General features: G+C 38.6%; 1 protein-coding gene across 2 annotated transcripts; it reads right to left on the bottom strand.

The window, feature by feature from the left end:
- Window positions 1-2,498: 2,498 nt before the first annotated feature.
- On the bottom strand, window positions 2,499-18,995 carry LOC310636662 (17-beta-hydroxysteroid dehydrogenase type 6-like). 2 transcript variants are annotated; one of them, XM_083356662.1, is made up of 6 exons: window positions 18,631-18,995; window positions 18,188-18,248; window positions 15,213-15,534; window positions 8,185-8,443; window positions 5,208-5,365; window positions 2,499-3,434 (listed from the first exon to the last, which is right to left on the bottom strand). In XM_083356662.1, the coding sequence occupies exons 2-6, from the start codon at window positions 18,215-18,217 to the stop codon at window positions 3,211-3,213; spliced, it is 993 nt and encodes a 330-aa protein (XP_083212788.1). In that variant the 5' UTR covers window positions 18,218-18,248; window positions 18,631-18,995; the 3' UTR covers window positions 2,499-3,210. The 2 variants fall into 2 exon arrangements, with proteins under 2 accessions (XP_083212788.1, XP_083212789.1); XM_083356663.1 differs by lacking the exon at window positions 18,188-18,248.
- Between the last annotated feature and the right edge of the window lie 427 nt (window positions 18,996-19,422).

Here is a 19,422-nt window from a genome sequence, read left to right as displayed (position 1 = left end):
TCTAATCCATCAAAAACTATTACAGTCTCTTCCAACTGGAGTCTTCTAGATGTAATAATAATAATAATAATAATAATAATAATAATAATAAGAAGAAGAAGAAGAAGAAGAAGAAGAAGAAGAAGTTGGAAGGGACCTTGGAGGTCATCTAGTCCAACCCCCTGCTCAGGCAGGAAACCCTATACCATTTCAGGCAAATGGCTGTCCACTCTCTTCTTAAAAACATCCAGTGTTGGAGCATTCACCACTTCTGGAGGCAGGTTGTTCCACTGGTTAATTGTTCTAACTGTCAGGAAGTTTCTCCTTAGTTCTAGGTTGCTTCTCTCCTTGACTAGTTTCCATCCATTGCTTCTTGTCCTGCTTTCAGGTGCTTTGGAGAATAGCTTGACTCCCTCTTCTTTGTGGCAGCCCCTGAGATATTGGGACACTGCTATCATGTCACCCCTCACTCTTCTCTTCGTTAAACTACACATACCCAATTCCAGCAACCGTTTCCTATATGTTTTGGCCTCCAGTCCCTCAATCATCTTTGTTGCTCTTCTCTGTATCCTTTCTAGAGTCTCATCTTTTTTACATCGTGATGACCAAAACAGGATGCAGAATTCCAGGTGTGGCCTTACCAAAGCATTGTAAAGTGGTATTAGTACTTCACGTGATCTTGATTCTATCCCTCTGTTAATGCAGCCTAGCACTGTGTTGGCTTTTTTGGCAGCTGCAGCATACTGCTGGCTCATATTGAAGTGATTGTCTACTAGGACTCCAAGATCCCTCTCACAGTTACTACTATTGAGCAAGGTACCACCTATACTATACCTGTGCATTTGATTTTTCCTGCCTAAATGTAGAACCTTACTTTTTTCACCATTGAATTTCATTTTGTTAGATAGCGCCCAGTGTTCAAGTCTGTCCAGATCCTCCTGTATTTTAAGCCTATCTTCTGGAGTATTGGCCATTCCTGCCAGCTTGGTGTCATCTGCAAATTTGATGAGTTCCCCATCTATGCCCTCATCCAAATAGTTAATGAAGATATTGAAGAGCACTGGGCCCAGAACAGAGCCCTGGGGCACCCCACTACACACTTCCTTCCATGTAGATGCAGTTCCATTGAGGACCACACGCTGAGTACGGCCTGTCAGCCAGCTACGAATCCATCTGGTGGTGATGCTATCTGACCCACATTTTTCTATCTTATCAAGTAGTAAGTTGTGATCTACCTTATCAAATGCCTTACTGAAGTCCAAGTGAATTTTATCTACAGCATTCCTCTGGTCCACTAATTTTGTCACTTCGTCAAAGAACGTAATAAGATTTGTCTGGCATGATCTGTTTTTGACAAACCCATGTTGACTTTTACTGATGACTTTGTTTGCATCAAGGTGTTCGCTGATTTGTTGTTTGATTATCTTTTCCAGAATCTTCCCAGGTATTGAGGTCAGGCTGATAGGTTTGTAGTTTCCTGGATCTATTTTTTTCCCTTTTTTGAAGATGGGAACTACATCAGCTCTCTTCCAGTCCTCTGGTAGTTCCCCAGTGCTCCAGGATCTTTGAAAAATATAGTTCAGTGGTTCTGAGATCACGTCTGCCAGTTCCTTGAGAACTTTGGGGTGCAATCCATCTGGTCCTGGTGATTTGAACGCGTCTAGGCTGGACAGGTGTTCACTTACCATTTTTTTGCCCATCTTAACTTGCGTTTCTATTGTTTTTTATGGCACTGGTTTTGGTAGGTTGGACTATTTTTTCCCTTTGTGTAAAGACAGATGCAAAAAACGAGTTAAATAGTTCTCCTTTCTCCCTATTGCTTGTCACCTTCTTGCCACTTTCCCCCCACTAATGGACCAATCATTTCCTTAACTTTTTTTCTTGTTTTTTATATGTTGAAAGAAGCATTTTTTGTTATTTTTGACTTTGGTCTCAAGCCTTAGTTCATTTTGAGCCTTAGCTTCCCTCACTTCATCTTTGCAGGCACGGGCTGTTTGCTGATATTCTGCCTTAGTTATGTGCCCCTCTTTCCACTTCTTATACTTGTCCTTTTTATCTTTCAGTTTATCAGAGAGTTCTTTATGCAGCCATGCTGGTTTCTTTTGAAAGCTGTTATTTTTCTTCTTTGTTGGTATTGTGCTAGACTGGGCCTTTATTATCTCACTTTTCAAAATTTCCCAAGCTTCTTGAGTTGTTTTCCCCTTTAGGATTCTCATCCATGGAATTCTTCCCAAGGTCTCTCTAAGTTTATTGAAATTGGCTCTTTTAAAGTCCAAGACTCTAGTTTGGCTGTATTAGACAATACATCCTATCTGGGCACCCAATGGACAGGAATAATGGTTGTTTGATCCAGCACATTTGGATGTCGTTTGAGAAAGATTACATGATGAAATCCATTTTTTATTCCATATAGTATGGAAGTTCCTTCATCCCTGTTATTTGGGATTAAAATATGTTACACAAAGTACAATTCAGCTTTATTGTTTCAAATATATTTTTATTCGAGAAAATATTTTTTCCAAGCTTTCTTTAAATTCATTTTTATAAACAAAAGCACAGATCAACAATTGGAAATGTGTGGTGGTTTATTGCTTTTCTAGAAGTTGTTGCTAGGATTCTGTATAGTTTATAAGCTTTTCTAGGCCAGGTCATAAAGCTGCACAAAGGGTAAGTGCACCTTCTGTTACAATTTCTAGAAGATCCATTGAGGTCAATTAGTGATGCAAGGCAGCTTAAGTTACAGTATATGACCCAATAGTTTAGAGCTGATGAAACATTATTGAATCTTTTTCTAGGTGTTGACGATTCTGCATTATATAGGTAGTGTTTGGCTTACCTCAACTGAACCCAAAACTTCTATTGCTAAGAAAGACATTCGTTAAGTGAATTTCCCATATTTTGCGACTTTTCTTGCCACAATTGTTAACTGAATCACTGCAGCTGTTAAGTGAGTAACATGGTGGTTAAGGGAATCTGGCTTCCCCATTGATTTGCTTGTTGAAAGATTGCAAAAGGGAATCACATGATCCTGGGACATTGCCACCGTCATAAATTTGAGCCAGTTGCTTTGATCATGTGATCATGGGGATGCTATAAGTGTGAGAAAATGGTCATAAGTCACTTTTTTCAGTGCCACTGTAACTTCAAACGGTCACTAAATGAACTGTGGTAAGTTGAGGACCACTTGTATTAGGATAGTAATCCCTTAACAGGAAGCTATGGTTTGTGGATTCATCCTGACACTGCTTGCGCTGGTTTTGGCCAAGTGTAGGTCACCATGAAGTCTGCCACCGAGCTCGGCAAGTAAGACACTGGAAGGTAGAAGAGTTTTGCATCCAAGCCACTACTGTAGCGAGCACGAGGGTAGCGGCAGGTCAGGGCATGTTCTACACAATCAGTGACCAAGCAGAGGTTCCTGTTGCTGTTTTTCATGAGGTTTTGTAAGGTCTTCGAAACTGTACAAAAAACATGCAAAGAAAAAAAGAGAGTGAATTCTACAATGACTTACAAGCAACTTGAACCTTTTGATAATCCAGGGAACCAACTGCTCTTTGAGAGCCAGCCTCTAAACCCTGACCTGGTGCCATGTCTATTCATAATTATTTAACAAGAGTTCTGGCTGAACAGATGGGGACAACACTGGGTTGTAAAAGTCCACTATAAATCATTGTCAGACATGTTGTGATGGAATGTGCGCTTGGAAGAACAGTGGGAAAGAGTTTTGGCAACCCAGAGCTTTGCCAGAGACAGGCCAGATTGATATGCAGGTTCTGAGGTTTTGCTTGATAAAAAATACAGGAAACCAGAAGTTGCCTTCAAGCTTGCGTGTTTATTCAGCTGAACAAAGACAGGCTTCTCTAAAAAAGAGACAAAAAGCCCCAGATATCAGAAAAGCCTTATTTTTATACCTACTTTGATTACATAAGCAATTCACTCAGCAAAGCTGACACACATAAGATTAAGACTTCGCCCTTTAGGGCTGGCACACTGTAGTTAAGAAAGCAGAAGTAGCTAGTATGTTCCCTTTTGGGTGTTTCTCCAAGACACCAGATGTTCCCGGGTGGGTTAGAATATTGGGTGTGCACATACAGTATTCACAATTGATACTGTCCCCTAAGTCCGGGTCATCATAATTAAGAGACTGCATCCCAAGGGACGCGGTGGCTCAGTGGGTTAGGAGGCTGAGCTTGTCGATCAGAAGGTCGGCAGTTTGGCGGGTCGAATCCCGAGTGCCGCGTAACAGAGTGAGCGCCTGTTACTCGTCCCAGCTTCTGCCAACCTAGCAGTTCGAAAGCACGTAAAAATGCAAGTAGAAAAGTAAGGACCACTCTGGTGGGAAGGTAACAGCGTTCCATGCACCTTTGGCGTCTAGTCACGCCGGCCACATGACCACGGAGACGTCCTTGGACAAGCGCTGGCTCTTCGGCTGTGAAACAGAAATGAGCAACGGCCCCTAGAGTCGAAAAAGACTAGCACGCATCTGCAGGGGAACCTTTACCTTTACCTTTTTATCCCAAGTTGAATGGGGGAGGGGAAAAGGTGTTCAGAGTAGCCATCTGTAAAATTTCTCATGATACATCTAGTAAGTTAGAACAGCGGTCCCCAACCTTCTCAACTTGCCAGTTTGGGGGGGGGGAGGGAGAAGAGGGGATGGTTCTGTGAGAGCAGCAGGTGCACACATAGCTCCATTTGCACTCACACAAAAGGGAGCTTCAGGCACAAGTGTCTGCTGTTCTCAAACTTGTGCAAGTGGAGCTGTGGGCATGCACGCACTTGCCCTCCACTTGCACGCCCAGTTCTGCATCGGCCATGGTGACCCAGCTACTCACATAAGTGAAAGCCGCACACACGCACTTGCCCGCTGCTCATGCGGTCCACTTCTGAATGGGCCACGGCCCTGAGTTAGAAGATTATAGTTTTAAATTGGCAAGCTTCTATCCATTAGGTATAAGCAAATAAAGGATGGAATTCAGTTAGATTTCACCCTGTCATCTTTGTACTTGGACCTGATACACGTCAATGCTTATAATTAGCAATGTGGAGTCAAATTTCACATTACTATCTTGTTTTCTCGTTTAAGACACATAACGAGCTCCTTAACTAGTTTTATGGAATATTTTTCAAATCTTCCATGATTCCATGAGTTGTAGGTTCTGCATTTGTGATACACCCACCCCCAATCAAATATATATGCAATCTACAGCCCAGTTGCTCAAATTTCAACTCACAGTTATCAAAGTATAGCTGTCCATAGTATTCTTTGGTTTCAGAAGGTGTTTTGTTCCATGAAGTCTGGAAGCTGTCAAGTGTAGATTGGATAATGGATGTTTTGAAAGCACCAGGCTCAACAATGCTGACCTTCATCCCAAATGGAGAAAGTTCACGCCTGAGTAGAATAAAAAGAAAGAATAAGAAGATGCAGAAAGAAGTACAGGTCTGCAAAAATCTGTTTTGGATGGTAAATTCCAAATACAGACTTTTTGCATATGAGGAAATAGCCAAACACTCATTACACAACATAGAATGAATCTGCAGCACAATTATCTTTTCTTGCTCAAGTTCTATATTTTTTTCCAATAAGGGGGCAGGGAAAAGCGCTTTCAAGCAAGTTGGTAAAATTTGGGGAAATTGCTTAATTTAAGATAAATATTCCTATGGCTTTTTTTTCTCTTTAGTTATAATATTATGTCATGTTGGTATTAGTTTTGTGCCCATATGTATGTTTACACATACATTTGTTTGACAGAGTAAGGTATCTATTTACTTATCTATTTCAGTCTACTTTCCAAGGCTATAAAGGACTTTTTGTGTCTGGCACATCTATATGAGGATGAAATAAAAGAGCCCAAAAGTTAACTTTTCCCAGACTGGACAGCAGATGCATGACCTTTTTTAAAAATATACACAACAATTAAGAAAACATCACAGTAATAAAAGTGGGATAAAAATCAAATAAACAAAATAAATATATACTATGAAACCAACATTTCATTTGAAGCAGAAAGGTTACCCTTAAGCTTCTGTCTTTTAATTTAACTTATTAAACAGGCTATAAATAAAAGGTAAAGGTAACGGTTTCCCCTGCCCAGTCGTGCCTGAATGTAGGGGGTAGTACCTATCCCCGCTTCTTAGCTGAGGGAGCCAGCGTTGTCAGCATATTTTAATATTAAACGTCTTGTCACATCAGGGAATGGTTCTTTCATATTCTGAACCTGCCCAAAACTGGGTGAGCAAATGAAAAAGAGGGCCTCCATTACAAAGCTCCGAAGTTTATAAAACATTTGCAGGAGGCTCTGGGAGCGTTTCTCTTGGCAACAATTGTCAAGCAATGGAATTCTTTTATTGATTTATGTAACAATATTTGTAACTTGCCTCAATTGTTAGATTTTGGGCAAGATACCACAAGAGCAACATCAATAAGAATACAATGAAAAACAACATCAGGGTAATACAGGTAGTCCTCGACTTATAACAGCTCGCTTAGTGACCATGCAAAGTCACAACAGCACTGAAAAAAGTGACTTGTGACCATTTGTCACACTTATCACAATTGCAGCATCCTCATGGTCACGTGATCAAAATTCAGATGCTTGACAACCAACTTATTTTTATGATGGTTGCAATGTCCCAAGGTCATGGGATCCCCTTTTGTGACCTTCTGACAAGCAAAGTCAATGGGGAAGCCAGATTCACTTAACAACCATGTCACTAATTTAACAACTGCAGTGATCCACTTAACAAATGTGGGAAGAAAAGTTGTAAAATGGGCCAAAAGTTACTTAACAATTTTCTCAGCAACATAAATTTTGGGCTCAATTGTGGTACTCAGTTTAATCTTTTCCAGAAGTACTAGGAATGGTCTCCGTATAAGTGTATTCTCCTTTCCTCCTGAGGGGTCTTGATCCCTAGGACCTGATTTAAAGCTTGTCATAATTTATTTTGGCTTTCAACAAGCACAACTAAAACAGAAAGACCTCCAAGAATAGGGCTAATAACGCCAGAATGTAAAAATCAGGATGACCGCTATGTGGCAGCATGAAGACCTAAAACTCAAATTATCCCCTTGCATTTAATTGATCAGGTAACATAGCTTGTTTTGTTTTGGCTCAGCATGTTCCACGAACCAAGCTATTCCTGTTTACAATAAATATTCTATGACATTAGCATCTTAAATTATAGCTTATTCAACAAACCAGTTTGCAAAGCAAGTTTTAGGACAGAAGTGCAGAAGACAAGGCCCTGTGAGAGTCTTAACTGTGGTCGCAGGAAGTTTCCCAAATTAGTACTAAATTATAATTTTGATATAACAGGCAAAAATGCTAAAGGAATGTCTGAATACTCTTTATTTCCATTATTTCATTTTAATTAGCTTTAAGATAAATAAAGTAAAACATATCTAATTTTTCTACTGGTCCCACTTACTACTATTTGGACAGCACACTATTCGAATGTTGAGGCTCAGCTATGCCTAGACAACTTGTTCATTCCTATTTCCTCTGTTCCTCCATTTATTTGTAAATTGTTCTTATTTACTATTGTAAATTGCTTAGAGAGGGCTGTAAAGCACTGTAAACTGGTATTTAAGTCTAAGTGCTATTTCTAGTGCTACTTGGATATTGCCCACCTACCAAAAGATTGTTCCTCCAACACCACTTTTATCTCAAGCACTTTTATCTCATGTTTAGATCTTTGGGACAATCCTTAACAGACACAACTGTATTACACAGTGTCTGCTAGAAATCACTGCAGCTCGGACTATCTCAGACATGTCAAACACAAGGCCCGGGGGCCGGATGTGGCCCGCGAAATGGTTTCATGTGGCCCGCGAAGCCATCCTGGAAACAGTGAGGGAACGGCCCCCACTGCCTTGGCCCTGGCCCAGAGACCCTCCTTTTGCCAGAGACCCTCAGATCTGTCCCACTCCTGCCCAGGCCCCCATAGGCACCCTTGATGTGAATGATGTAGAGCTGGCCACGCCCACCCAGTAGGCCATACGCACTCTAGCCATGCCCACCCAGTAGGCCACGCCCACCCTGGCCACACCCACCTGGCCCCTTGAGGGCAACCGCAATGCTGATGCGGCCCTCAATGAAATTGAGTTTGACACCCCTGGACTATCTGAATCTGTGTATCTACTTGTTTTAAATGGAGCTGGAAAGAGATCCATGCACTTAAAACTAATTAAGAGAGAAAGTTAAATCTTACCTCAAAATGTCCGAGAAGGCTTCCACACCATACTTGGATAGGCAATATCCTCCGCCAAAGCATGCTAATCTTCCCATCACACTGCTTATATTGACCAGTCTCCCTCTGGCTTTCCTCACCAGGGGCAACATCTGCAATGTCACATCAATCAGCCCAAGCAAGTTGACATCCAGCAGTTTGGCAAAATCTTCCTTCGTCAGCCATTCATTGATAGCTATGGGTTCACCTCTACCTGCATTGTTTACCAATCCCCAGAGCCCTGAACAAGGAGAAAGAATACACGGTCATGATGTCACTGTCAATCTCGATCCCCACTTATGTTCACAACTTGAGCATTACCACTACTTTAAGGGTTGCATGAAATATATTTGTTGGCACAAGCAAAATGGCCAATTTCCCAAAACAGAAAGGGATAAGGAGAAAATAACAAAAAACAATTTAGGCTTTTTTTGGGGTGTGTGTTACTTATGCCATGGCAACATCAGAGGAATGACAAGGATTACATTTTGCATCATTTATTTGCACAAATGTCATGAAGCAGACTTTATTGTGTGTTTATCTGATTTCTGTGTTGGTCCTCCACTGGCTAAAACGCCTTTGGAAAATTATGGAGGATGAAAATATTGCATGGGTGGAGGGACTTGTGATTTTGCGCGGTAGCAACTGGTTGCAGGCTTGCGGATTCTCCCACCACCATGGCTAATTTCGCCCTGCCAGGGGACCCTAAATAGGTCTAAGTCACCCCGGAGAGGCGACGAAGAAAGATGGATACTCCAGTAATTCTGGAATGGCGTTAGCCATTCCGTTCGACTTGGGGAAAGCCTTCTAACCAGACTAGAGAAAGGCTGGCTGTATTGCATCGACCAGCCCAAGCTACTAACAACTGAAGTCCCAAAGCACTAACCAGCACTACTATGAACAGTGTGCTTGAAACTGGGTGAGGAATTCGATCTTCTCTTTTCTATTCTACATTTAATTTCCTGGAAAAGATCCCCAAGGAGCAAAATTCTTCCGAAAGGGAAGGAGGGGGATTTCCGCCCCACCCTTATACTAACAGAAGTGGCGAATTAATCTTTTTATGGAGGATCAAAATATATGAAAATGAAATAAATATAAAACCTGAAATTTAAAACTTAAATCTTAATAAATCTAAAATTGTCTGAATGGTTAAGACTCTCATTCTAAAGATAATTGTTCATTTTGGAAATTGAAAAACAAATAGTTGCTGACATGTAGTGGTGGATGAAGACTATGACAGCTAAGACTTAAATATAAGACTCGGCAAAACCTGGGAAAAGCTAATCTGTGTTTTTGACCTTCAAAGCTTTAACAAAAAAGAACAGGTGTGACAAAAAAGACAATAATCTGGGCTGTAGGCAAAGAGAACTATAAATTTCAGAAAAAAAATCTTTTTTGAACTATCTGGATTACAAATATCTATTTAATTGGGGCTCTAAAGCTATTTGCAGAGAAAAGAAAGGAAGAGAAAAACTCAAATTCTTGGCCATCATGGATCAGAGACATGTAGAAAGAACATATCAAGAAAACATAAATACTTCATAGGAGAGATATATAGTATACTGCAACTAATTCAAACAACAATAACTTTAAACCACAGAGAAATCCAAAAATAATTTTGAAAATATAAATCAATCCATTTCCAAGTTATCTCTACAACAAAAACATTCCCAAAAAACAACAATAGAAAAGGAGCAGATAAAACAGATAAATGGATATAGAATTGAGAAGAGAGACTCAAAGATGGAACTTAAGAAAACAAGGAAATGTGATTTAATCCTAGTGGGGAAAAACTGGAATTGGAAAAAACAACTTATCCCTTAAGACTACAAAATAAATCTGAGGTTGAGAAAACATTGAATAAAATGGACTGTAGAGATGTCAGGAACATTGGATAGAAAGGAAATTTAGATTTAGATTTAGATTTTATTAGATTTATATACCGCCCTTTCCCGAAGGACTCAGGGCGGTTTACAGGGCATTTTAAAATCATATCAATATAAGTACAAAGTTAAAATGATAAGAGAAGCAAAGAGAAAGAAAACTATTTTCAACAAACATGGAAAGGCAGAAGCCCCGTACAAAGACACTTCACCTGATTTACTTTTTATATCTACAGCAACATTTATGAACATACAGGAAAAAATTTTGATTCAGCAAAATACATTGATTAAGATAGACTAAAATGGAAACCAAGAAAATAGATGTTGGGACTTACCAGAGAGAATATTTAAAAAAGAAACATTTGTTTGAATATAGTTAAAGAACTAGAAATATATATGGAATATATATGTCATTCTAAGAGGGATGAATTCCCTAAATAATATAGTATGCTTTTTTCCCTTTTTTGTTCTCTTTCTTGATATGAGTAATATAAAAAAGTTGAAATGACTTAGATAAAGGAAATGTTTTGGATACTTAAATGTGATTGAATATAAGAAAATTGTAATGGATAAAAAATGTTTTTTTTTATTGAAAAGTTTTATCATACATTTTATCTTTAACAAACCCCCCTACCCCTCCCCCTCCCTCCTTACCCCTCCCCCCCTCCCCCCCCCCGACTTCCCAGAGCTAAGTACAAGGTATAAAAAACAAAAAAAAAGAATCATAAACAACCATATGCTAACAACCGTAAACTCTAAAATCTATCACTCTCTAGCTCATATAGGATAACTACAAACACTATTAATATAAAATATATAAAAATATATATAAAAAAAGAAAGGGAAAAAAAAAGGAAGACTTATTCAAATGCTACATGAAACTTCTTAGTCCCGTATTTGTTCTGGATATACTCAATCCATTTTCTCCACTCCATAATATAGCGTTCTTGCGAATGATCTTTCAAATAGGCCGATATCTTTGCCATCTCTGCCAGGTCAGAAACCTTTAAAGTCCATTCTTCTATAGTTGGCAGTTCCTCCTTCTTCCAATACTGACCTATTAAGAGTCTTGCTGCCGTAATTAAATTCAACATCAACTTAGTGTCCACAACTGTAGCATCTGTAATTATTCCCAACAAAAAAAGTTGCGGACAAAACTTTATCCTCTGTTTAAAAATCTTCTGCATATTCCACCAGACTTTTATCCAAAAAGCCTTAACCTTTTTACAAGTCCACCATATGTGAAAATATGTTGCGTCTTCGTCACCGCACCTCCAACATTTAGGCTGATAATTCGGATACATACTTGCAAGCTTTTTAGGATCTAAATGCCATCTATAAAACATTTTGTAAAAATTCTCTCTTAGATTTTGAGCTTGTGTAAATTTTACGTTCCTCACCCAAATCCTTTCCCACGTATCCCTTGTAATAACTTCTTGGATATTTTGGGCCCATTTAATCATACAATCTTTAACAAGCTCTGTTTCTGAGTCAATTTCTATCAATGCAAGATATATCCGTTTGATATGTGCTGGACCCTGATTTCTAATTTGCTTTATCAAATTTTCATCAGTCATTGTAAAACCAATTTTCTGGTCTTCTTTCCACCTGGCCCGTAGCTGAATATATTGAAACCAAGTTTGAACAACCTTCTCTTCTCGCAAGAGGCTATATGATTTCAAACACCAGACATTTCTTTCCAAGCTCAAAATCTCCTTGTACGTAGTCACATCATGTTTGAAACCAGCATGTATATTTTCTATTGCGTGTTTTGGAATTGCCCACAGTGGTATCTTGCAATCTAGCTTATGTCTATACTTCTTCCAAACTCTCAACAATGCCTGTCTTAGAATATGCACTCTAAACACATTGTCTACCTTCTTGTCATACAACAAATATGCATGCCAGCCAAACAACAAATCGTGGCCCTCAAGATTTAATAATCTCTCTTGTGTCAAATTAATCCAATCACTTATTCCTACTAATGCAGCAGCTTCATAATATAGTTTAAGATTGGGCATTTTAAGACCACCTCTCTCACGAGTATCCTGCATAATCTTAAGTTTAACTCGTGGCCTTTTCCCTGCCCAAACAAATTTATTGATACCTCGCTGCCATTCCTCCAAATTAGAATCTTTCTTAAGAATCGGTATCATTTGAAATAAAAATAAAAATTTAGGCAGGACATTCATTTTCACTGCTGCGATCCGTCCCAACAAAGACAATTGCAATTTTTCCCAACTCTCCAATTCTTTTTGAATTTCCCCCCATAGTTTTTCATAATTATTTTTATATAACTTTGTATTAGAGGGCGACAAAAGCACCCCCAAATATTTAACCCTTTTAACAATCTCAAATCCAGTTAATCCTTCTAAGAGAGCCTTTTGCGAAACTGTCATATTTTTGGCCAGAATTTTGGTTTTCTGTATATTAACTTTAAATCCAGAAACCTTCCCGTATTGTATTATTATCTCCATCAGGTCCACAACAGAGTTCTCTGGCTGGGTCACTGTAACAACCAGATCATCTGCGAATGCTCTCAATCTATAATCCTGATCTCTAATTTGTATACCCTTAATTTTTTCCGAATTCCGTATTTTAACCAATAATATCTCTAATGTTAACACAAATAACAAGGGCGATAACGGACACCCTTGCCTTGTGCCCTTCTCAATATTACATACTTCTGTCAGACTATTATTAACTATAATTCGGGCAGTTTGTTTTTGATATAATGCCCTAATCGGTTGTAAAAAATTTTCCCCAAAATCCATTTTGTCTAAAACTTTCATCAAAAATTGCCAATTCAATTGATCAAAAGCTTTTTCAGCATCTAGAAAAATTAGCGCCGCAGGGATCTGGTTGTTCCTTTCCAAAAACTCTAACACATCAACTATATGCCTCACATTATTTTTCATTTGCCTACCACTAATAAACCCCGTTTGGTCCCCATGAATCACCTGTTGCAGAACCCTCATCAGTCTATTAGCCAACACCTTAGCAAATATCTTGTAATCTGTATTTAAAAGCGATATCGGTCTATAATTTTTAACTTGAGTAGCATCTTGGTCTTCCTTCGGAATCAAGGAAATAAAAGCTGTTCTCCAAGACGGTGGCACCTTTCCCCCTCTGGATTGTCTGGAACAGTTCCTTTAACGGTTTCATCATCTCTAATTGTAAATTTTTGTAATAAGCCGCAGACAAACCATCCGTACCTGGTGCTTTATCCACCTTCAATTCCTTAATTGCTGTAAAAATTTCTTCTTCTGTAATTAATTGATTAATCCCCTCTTTTTGTACTTGCGTAAGAACCGGGATGCTAGCATTCTCCAAATATATATCAATGTCTTTTTCATTAATCTTCTCCTTAGCATATAATTTAGAATAAAAATCCACAAAAGCATCCTTGATAAGGTCCTGTTGAAACACAACCCTTCCTTTATGCTGAATTTTGTCTATATTAGAAGCCCTTTGCTTTTTCCTCAATCTATAAGCTAACCATCTACCTGGTTTGTTAGCGTTGCAAAAGGTATTATGCCTGGCAAACCGCAAATTGGTTGCCACTTGGTCAGCCATTAATTTATCAAATTGTCCTCTTAACAGTTTAATAGCCTCCTTAGTCTTCACATCCTCTGAATTCAAAATCAAAGCCTTTTATTTTTCCTTTATTTCATTCTCCAGTTCTTTCCTCCCAGCTTCCACAGCACGTCTATGTTTATTATTCATATATATCAACACCCCTCTCATATAGGCCTTACTAGCATCCCAAACCATGAATAAGTTAAAGGACTAGATAACTTGATGTATTAAATGGAATGTTTAAAGATTACACATATTTTTAATTATGGTTTAAAAGAATAAGAAATTTAGGAAGTAAATATATATTAGCTTAGGAGGGATATATATTTTAAGTAGTATGTTATTTTTTATGTTTCTTTACTCTTGCTCTCCTTTCTTTTTTTCTTCTTTTTTTCTATTCCTTGAGAAATGTAAAAGTGTGAGATGGTTCATATGGAAAAATAGAGTTAAAATTTTAAATATAATTAATTTTTGAGAAAATCTTAACCAGTTAGAATACCTAAAATTTGGTGGGAGAAACAAATTAAAATAAGGACTGTAACAGGATCTACGATAAGGCAACCAGAATGACTGGATAGAAAAGAAATATTATATTGATGTGATTATTTTTAGGAATATTGGGGGAAAATTATATATTTAATTGTTCTCTATCAAAACTGTAAGAATTGTATTAACTCAATGTTTGCAAGAGAGGATATTCTGGGGAAAGAGGAAATCAACTAAAACCATTATGAGGATTATGGGCAATAGAAATCAATTGTTAGTGATTGTTTTACAAATGTAACCCAGACAACACACTCTTCACCAATTATTAAGTGATTTTTTTTAAAAAAAATCAATATATTACAACAACAACAAAAAAGAAAATATTGCACGGGTGGGATTAATGGTTTATTCCTGTTCTCCAAAACTGCTTAGATTAAGATAGAATTTCCCAGCAACTGCTTTTAAAGGAAAATTAAATGAAGAGTCCGTCTTCCTATCTTTCATTTTAGCTCCCTACATTTGTCATTTTAATTGTGAATCCAGTACTGGCTGGATTCTCATGGAGAATTCACTTGCTGCCAAAGACATAAAACACTTTATCCTAGCATATTGGTACTCCTAGCTGCTAATATTTGAAATTAGGTACAGGCAGTCCTTGATTTATGACAATTGGGACCAGGATTTCCACTGCTTAGCAAGGCAGCTGTTAAGTGAGTCATGCCTGATTTTATAATCTTTTATGCAGTTAAGTGAATCACACTGTTGCTAAGCGAATCCAGCTTCCCCCATTGCCTTTGTTTGTTGAAAGCTTGTCACAAATGGCAATCATGTGCCTCTGAGACATCAAAATCTGTCATAGATTCCAGTTGCCAGGCACCCAGATTTTGATCACGTTACTGTGGGGATGCTGCAATGTTTGTTACGTTACTTTTTCAGCAGCATTGTAACTATACAATCGCTAAATAAATGGTTGTTATGTCAAGGACTATCTGTATCCAACCCCCTTGATCTACATATGTAGGTATGGCCAGAGCATTAATATAAATAGAAGGAGTTGATTACCTTTGTTCCCCACACATTCTTTCACCCATTCGGTTGCTGCTGCGACACTCTCGGTGCTGGTGACATCCAGCAGAGTAGTTTTCAACCGGTCCGATGTGAGTTTCTCCAGCTGTTGTGCTCCCTTCTCGGTGAGACAAGCGGCCAACACCCTCAGACCCCGAGCATCCAACTGCCTGGCTAGCTGGTTCCCAAAGCCAGAATCACAGCCAGTAATGAAGACGTATTTATCAGTCAGATTCTCCACTGTCTGTCTCTCCCGGTACCATCGGCGAAGAAAGTAAAGTCCCACCAGGACAGCTAGGTAGAACCACATAGCTGAAACCTACCAGGAAGAAGCAAGTGTGGTGAATGAATAGGGAGAGATGCATCTCGCCAGCTTGGGAGGCACGGAATTTACAGTTTGAAATCTTTGGTGTGAAGTTGCTTTTGGTGGGAAGACAAAAGGCCCATTGATGAAGTGAACTTTTTTCAGTGCCACTGTAACATTGTATGATTGCTAAATGATTGCAAATCGAGGACTACCTGTATCCAAGCCCTTTGATCTACATACACAAGTATGGCCATTAAGTTCTTAAGTCAGCATAAAATTTACATGGCAAAAGGGAAGAACAAATATGTTGTCAGAGTACATTTGCACTATGGTTTTATGGAGAGGCAGAAAGTCAGGAGTCCCTGCCCTCTGCTGTTTGGAGCAAAGACTGGATTAAACAATGTTGGGGTTTGAATTCAGCAGGAGCCATTATTAGAGGATGTGCTCCGGAACACTTACAAAGTGTTAGATTCGTTAAACAAACACCAAGAAATAAAATAGCTGTACATTGTCCTAAAAAATATTCGTAACACAATTGTCTTGGAAAGAGATTATGTGCTTAGTCCAACTATGAATAATTCTAAGAGATATTCATTATATTTGAATTAAAAGATAATTTTATTAAGAAATATGCAAGGATGTTAGCAGAAATGGCAAAATTGACTGCTTTGATTAAAGAAATGACACTTTTTAGCTTTGTTTCCACTCAGAAAATATGGTTGGATTTTTTGATTGAAACTTAAAATAATAAGAGTTTAACTTTGGGTTTTGATGGTTAGGTATGTTTATGATGATAGAAGTATTGTTCATTGTGGTTCATTCTAGATCAAAGGGACATTAATTTATAGTTTCTATCTGAACAGAAGAAAGTCAGAAGTTCCTTTATTACTGTAGCTTTATTGTGTTACTGTTGCTTTCACTCTTTAATTTCCCTTGTTTGCTTTTTGAAATTTAACAAGTTTTGAATTAAAAAAGAGAAATATACAAGGACAGAGAAATCTCATTGCCATCCGAACTTCATCTTGAATAGAGAGAAGCACAAGAGACAGAAAAAATTGGAGCAGACTTTTGATCATTTGATTTGTTGGGAAGACAACTAATATTAGGAGTAATTTATCCCACAGTCATATTTCCACTTACTGGACAGGGTTTGAAATATCAGAGGCAGTCTTCCAAAGAAACTTCATTAGAGAGGGCTAAGCATTTACCTTAGAAGTTCAGCTACCCTGCTGGAAATGTTCACAGGCTTAATTTAATATTTCTTTCCTTTGATGTAAAGGCTCTTCTCCCCTTTCCTCTTCACAATCACCACATTACTTTTTTCTTAATTATACGTTGCCCATCCCTGAAGGCTGTAGGTGACTTAATAGTTTAGATTAGCATAGAATAAAAAGGAATTCTGGGAGTTGAAGTCCAAAGTTGCCTACCCTTGATATAAACAAAATTGATATCTAAATAACAAATATACAAAGCAATGTGCCTGCTAGATTCTACCCTTCAGTCACAAGATACCTTCTTCCTGCACTAATGCCTCTCCCAAAATCCAGGAGGGAAGGAACAAACTGGATATCTGCAGGAAAGTAATCCTAAGTGATAATTGAGAATGCCTGCTCCTAAAGTCCCTTAAGATGACTATCTTGTACAGACAAGATCTGGAAGGAGCTGATTCTTTGTGATTAAGTGAAAAAAATAAATACAGGAAAAGACAGCCCTCTAAATACCTGGATATCCACAACTGACGGCTTTAATTAGAGAAAAGAACATATTCATCATTGTTCCTACTTAGAAATCGCTTCTGGACTTTGTGCTCAAGATAGAAAAAAATGAACTCTTGACTTTGGGTTTTGCTGATTAATAGTCTTGTTAGTAAAAAGCTGAGGCTGTAATTTTATGTTGTGCTTTGCTGCATTGAAAAAAGTTGGGAGTCCACGCTTTCCTACTTACACCCTTCTTCCTCTATTATATTTATTTTCATTTGTATTTTATATTATGATAATTTTAGTAAAATTATTACTAGATAACTGGATATCTACCTAGGGATTTTAAAGTGACAATCGATATCCTGAATCACACCTGGAAGTGTGATTCTGTCTGAGATGGTTCCTCCCTTTTCAGATCTTGACAAACATCAAGCATTGGATAAGTACCTTAGTTCTACAGCAGCAGTTTCCAACCTTTTCTATACCCCATGCCCCTAGAACGCTTCTGATATATTCTCGCACCCCTTACAAAAATTCAAAATAATGGCAACGAATTATGCATATACACTATACTATGCTTATACACTATAATTTTGAAAACCCCAGTTTTGTAAATGTCCCAAAAGATTAATAAAATGCCTACTTGAAATTTAAACCCACACAGTGCATGCTATTAACTTACCTTGAACAAAATCCTAGTCTTCAGATACACTAAAAATTGAAGGGTTTTTTTTCAACTACAAAGGTAAATCTTGTAGGGTAGGCAAGGCGGGTTGCGTGTGAGTTCCAGAACTCTTTTTTTTTTTTTTACAAAAAAAGCCCTGCATACATACATACACTCCCTAAGATTCACATTTTTGGGGTGGTACACATTTAATGTATTAAAGGTGATGATCGAAAGCAATTTACAATATTGCAGCAATATAGCACAAATATGTACATTGTACAATAAATTCATCCCCTACCAGATCTGTGGCTACGCATCTGAAGACCATAAATGTCTCCCAAAACCTTGGTGTGCCGTTTCTAAGAGAGAAAAAACTGACAATGCGTTCTTGTCTCACCTATCCTATTCTTCTATTCAGTCTCCCCAGGTTTGCCTTCACTATCCACTTTCCTCTTACAAGTACATTTCTAGATCGAAGTATGGTATCATCTGACGGATTCTCCTTCCATAGGCTGGCGTGGCGGAAAAATCCCAGTAATGCACAGATACACACGTTTCCAACTTTTCCCCTCTATTCTCGCAATAGAAATTCCGCCCGAGGTTTTTCTCCACTTAACGGCGAGATTGCATCTCCCCAAAGTGTTAAATAAACAACAGCCTGCTTTCTCGCGAGTTTTTCCAAAGGGTTAAAGCAAATTATGGATTGGCTGTACCCAACTGGCTAGGGTCCGTGTGACTAACCTGCAGTTGATTTAAGCACGACCTCCGCAGCTTTAGGCGGTCTTGGAGGCTTTTCTCAGCTCCTCTCACCACTTATATCACTCATCCCCCCCCAATGATGTACACAGGCGGCCAGCTACACTGCTGGGTTTGGAGCCACAGCATTGGCCGCCAACAGCTCCTCCCTTGGCTTGAACTTCGTCTCAAGCAAATTGGAACAAACTCTACTTCAGAGCAAGGGTCTCTTCTCGGAAGGAAAAAAAACCATTCTCCATCCTCGTAGACTTTGGGAACGAAGTAGGATGGGCATAAGCGCAAGACTTCCCCATTCGGCGGATGCCTACAGAGCAGATGTCTCCCTTCGCCTAACAAAACTGGAAAAGCCGGAGACCATCGGAAAAAGCCTCGAGTGCGCAAAAACCGCAACTGCGCAGAAGCAGAGATCCCAGATGCCCCCCCCCCAAACTGCCCTATTGTGTTACCTGTAAGCGGGCCACGTTGGCGCACGGAAAATTCCCTCACCTACTTAACTCTTGTGTTTGTGTAAATCCATTTTTTTTGGTAATTGATTACAGCATATACTATACTACGAAGTATATACACACGTTCGCCACCTTAAGTTACTTGTAACTTTAAGGTAGCGAACATGTGTATATACTTTGTAGTGTATATTCTCCGTTATTTGTAAAAGTAGCAAAGGCGGGATATAACTAAATACAATAAATAAATAAAGTACATGACCCGTATGCTTTCCTCTGTTGTGAATCGGCCAAGTTTGCAAAAAAATGTCCTCAAAATTCCAAAGCGAGCATA

The sequence above is a fragment of the Vipera ursinii genome (genome assembly GCF_947247035.1).
Source record: "Vipera ursinii genome assembly, chromosome: 2".
NCBI classification, from domain to species: Eukaryota; Metazoa; Chordata; class Lepidosauria; order Squamata; family Viperidae; genus Vipera; species Vipera ursinii.
Note: the sequence above shows the minus strand (reverse complement) of the source record. Positions and strands in the feature narration are given on the sequence as shown.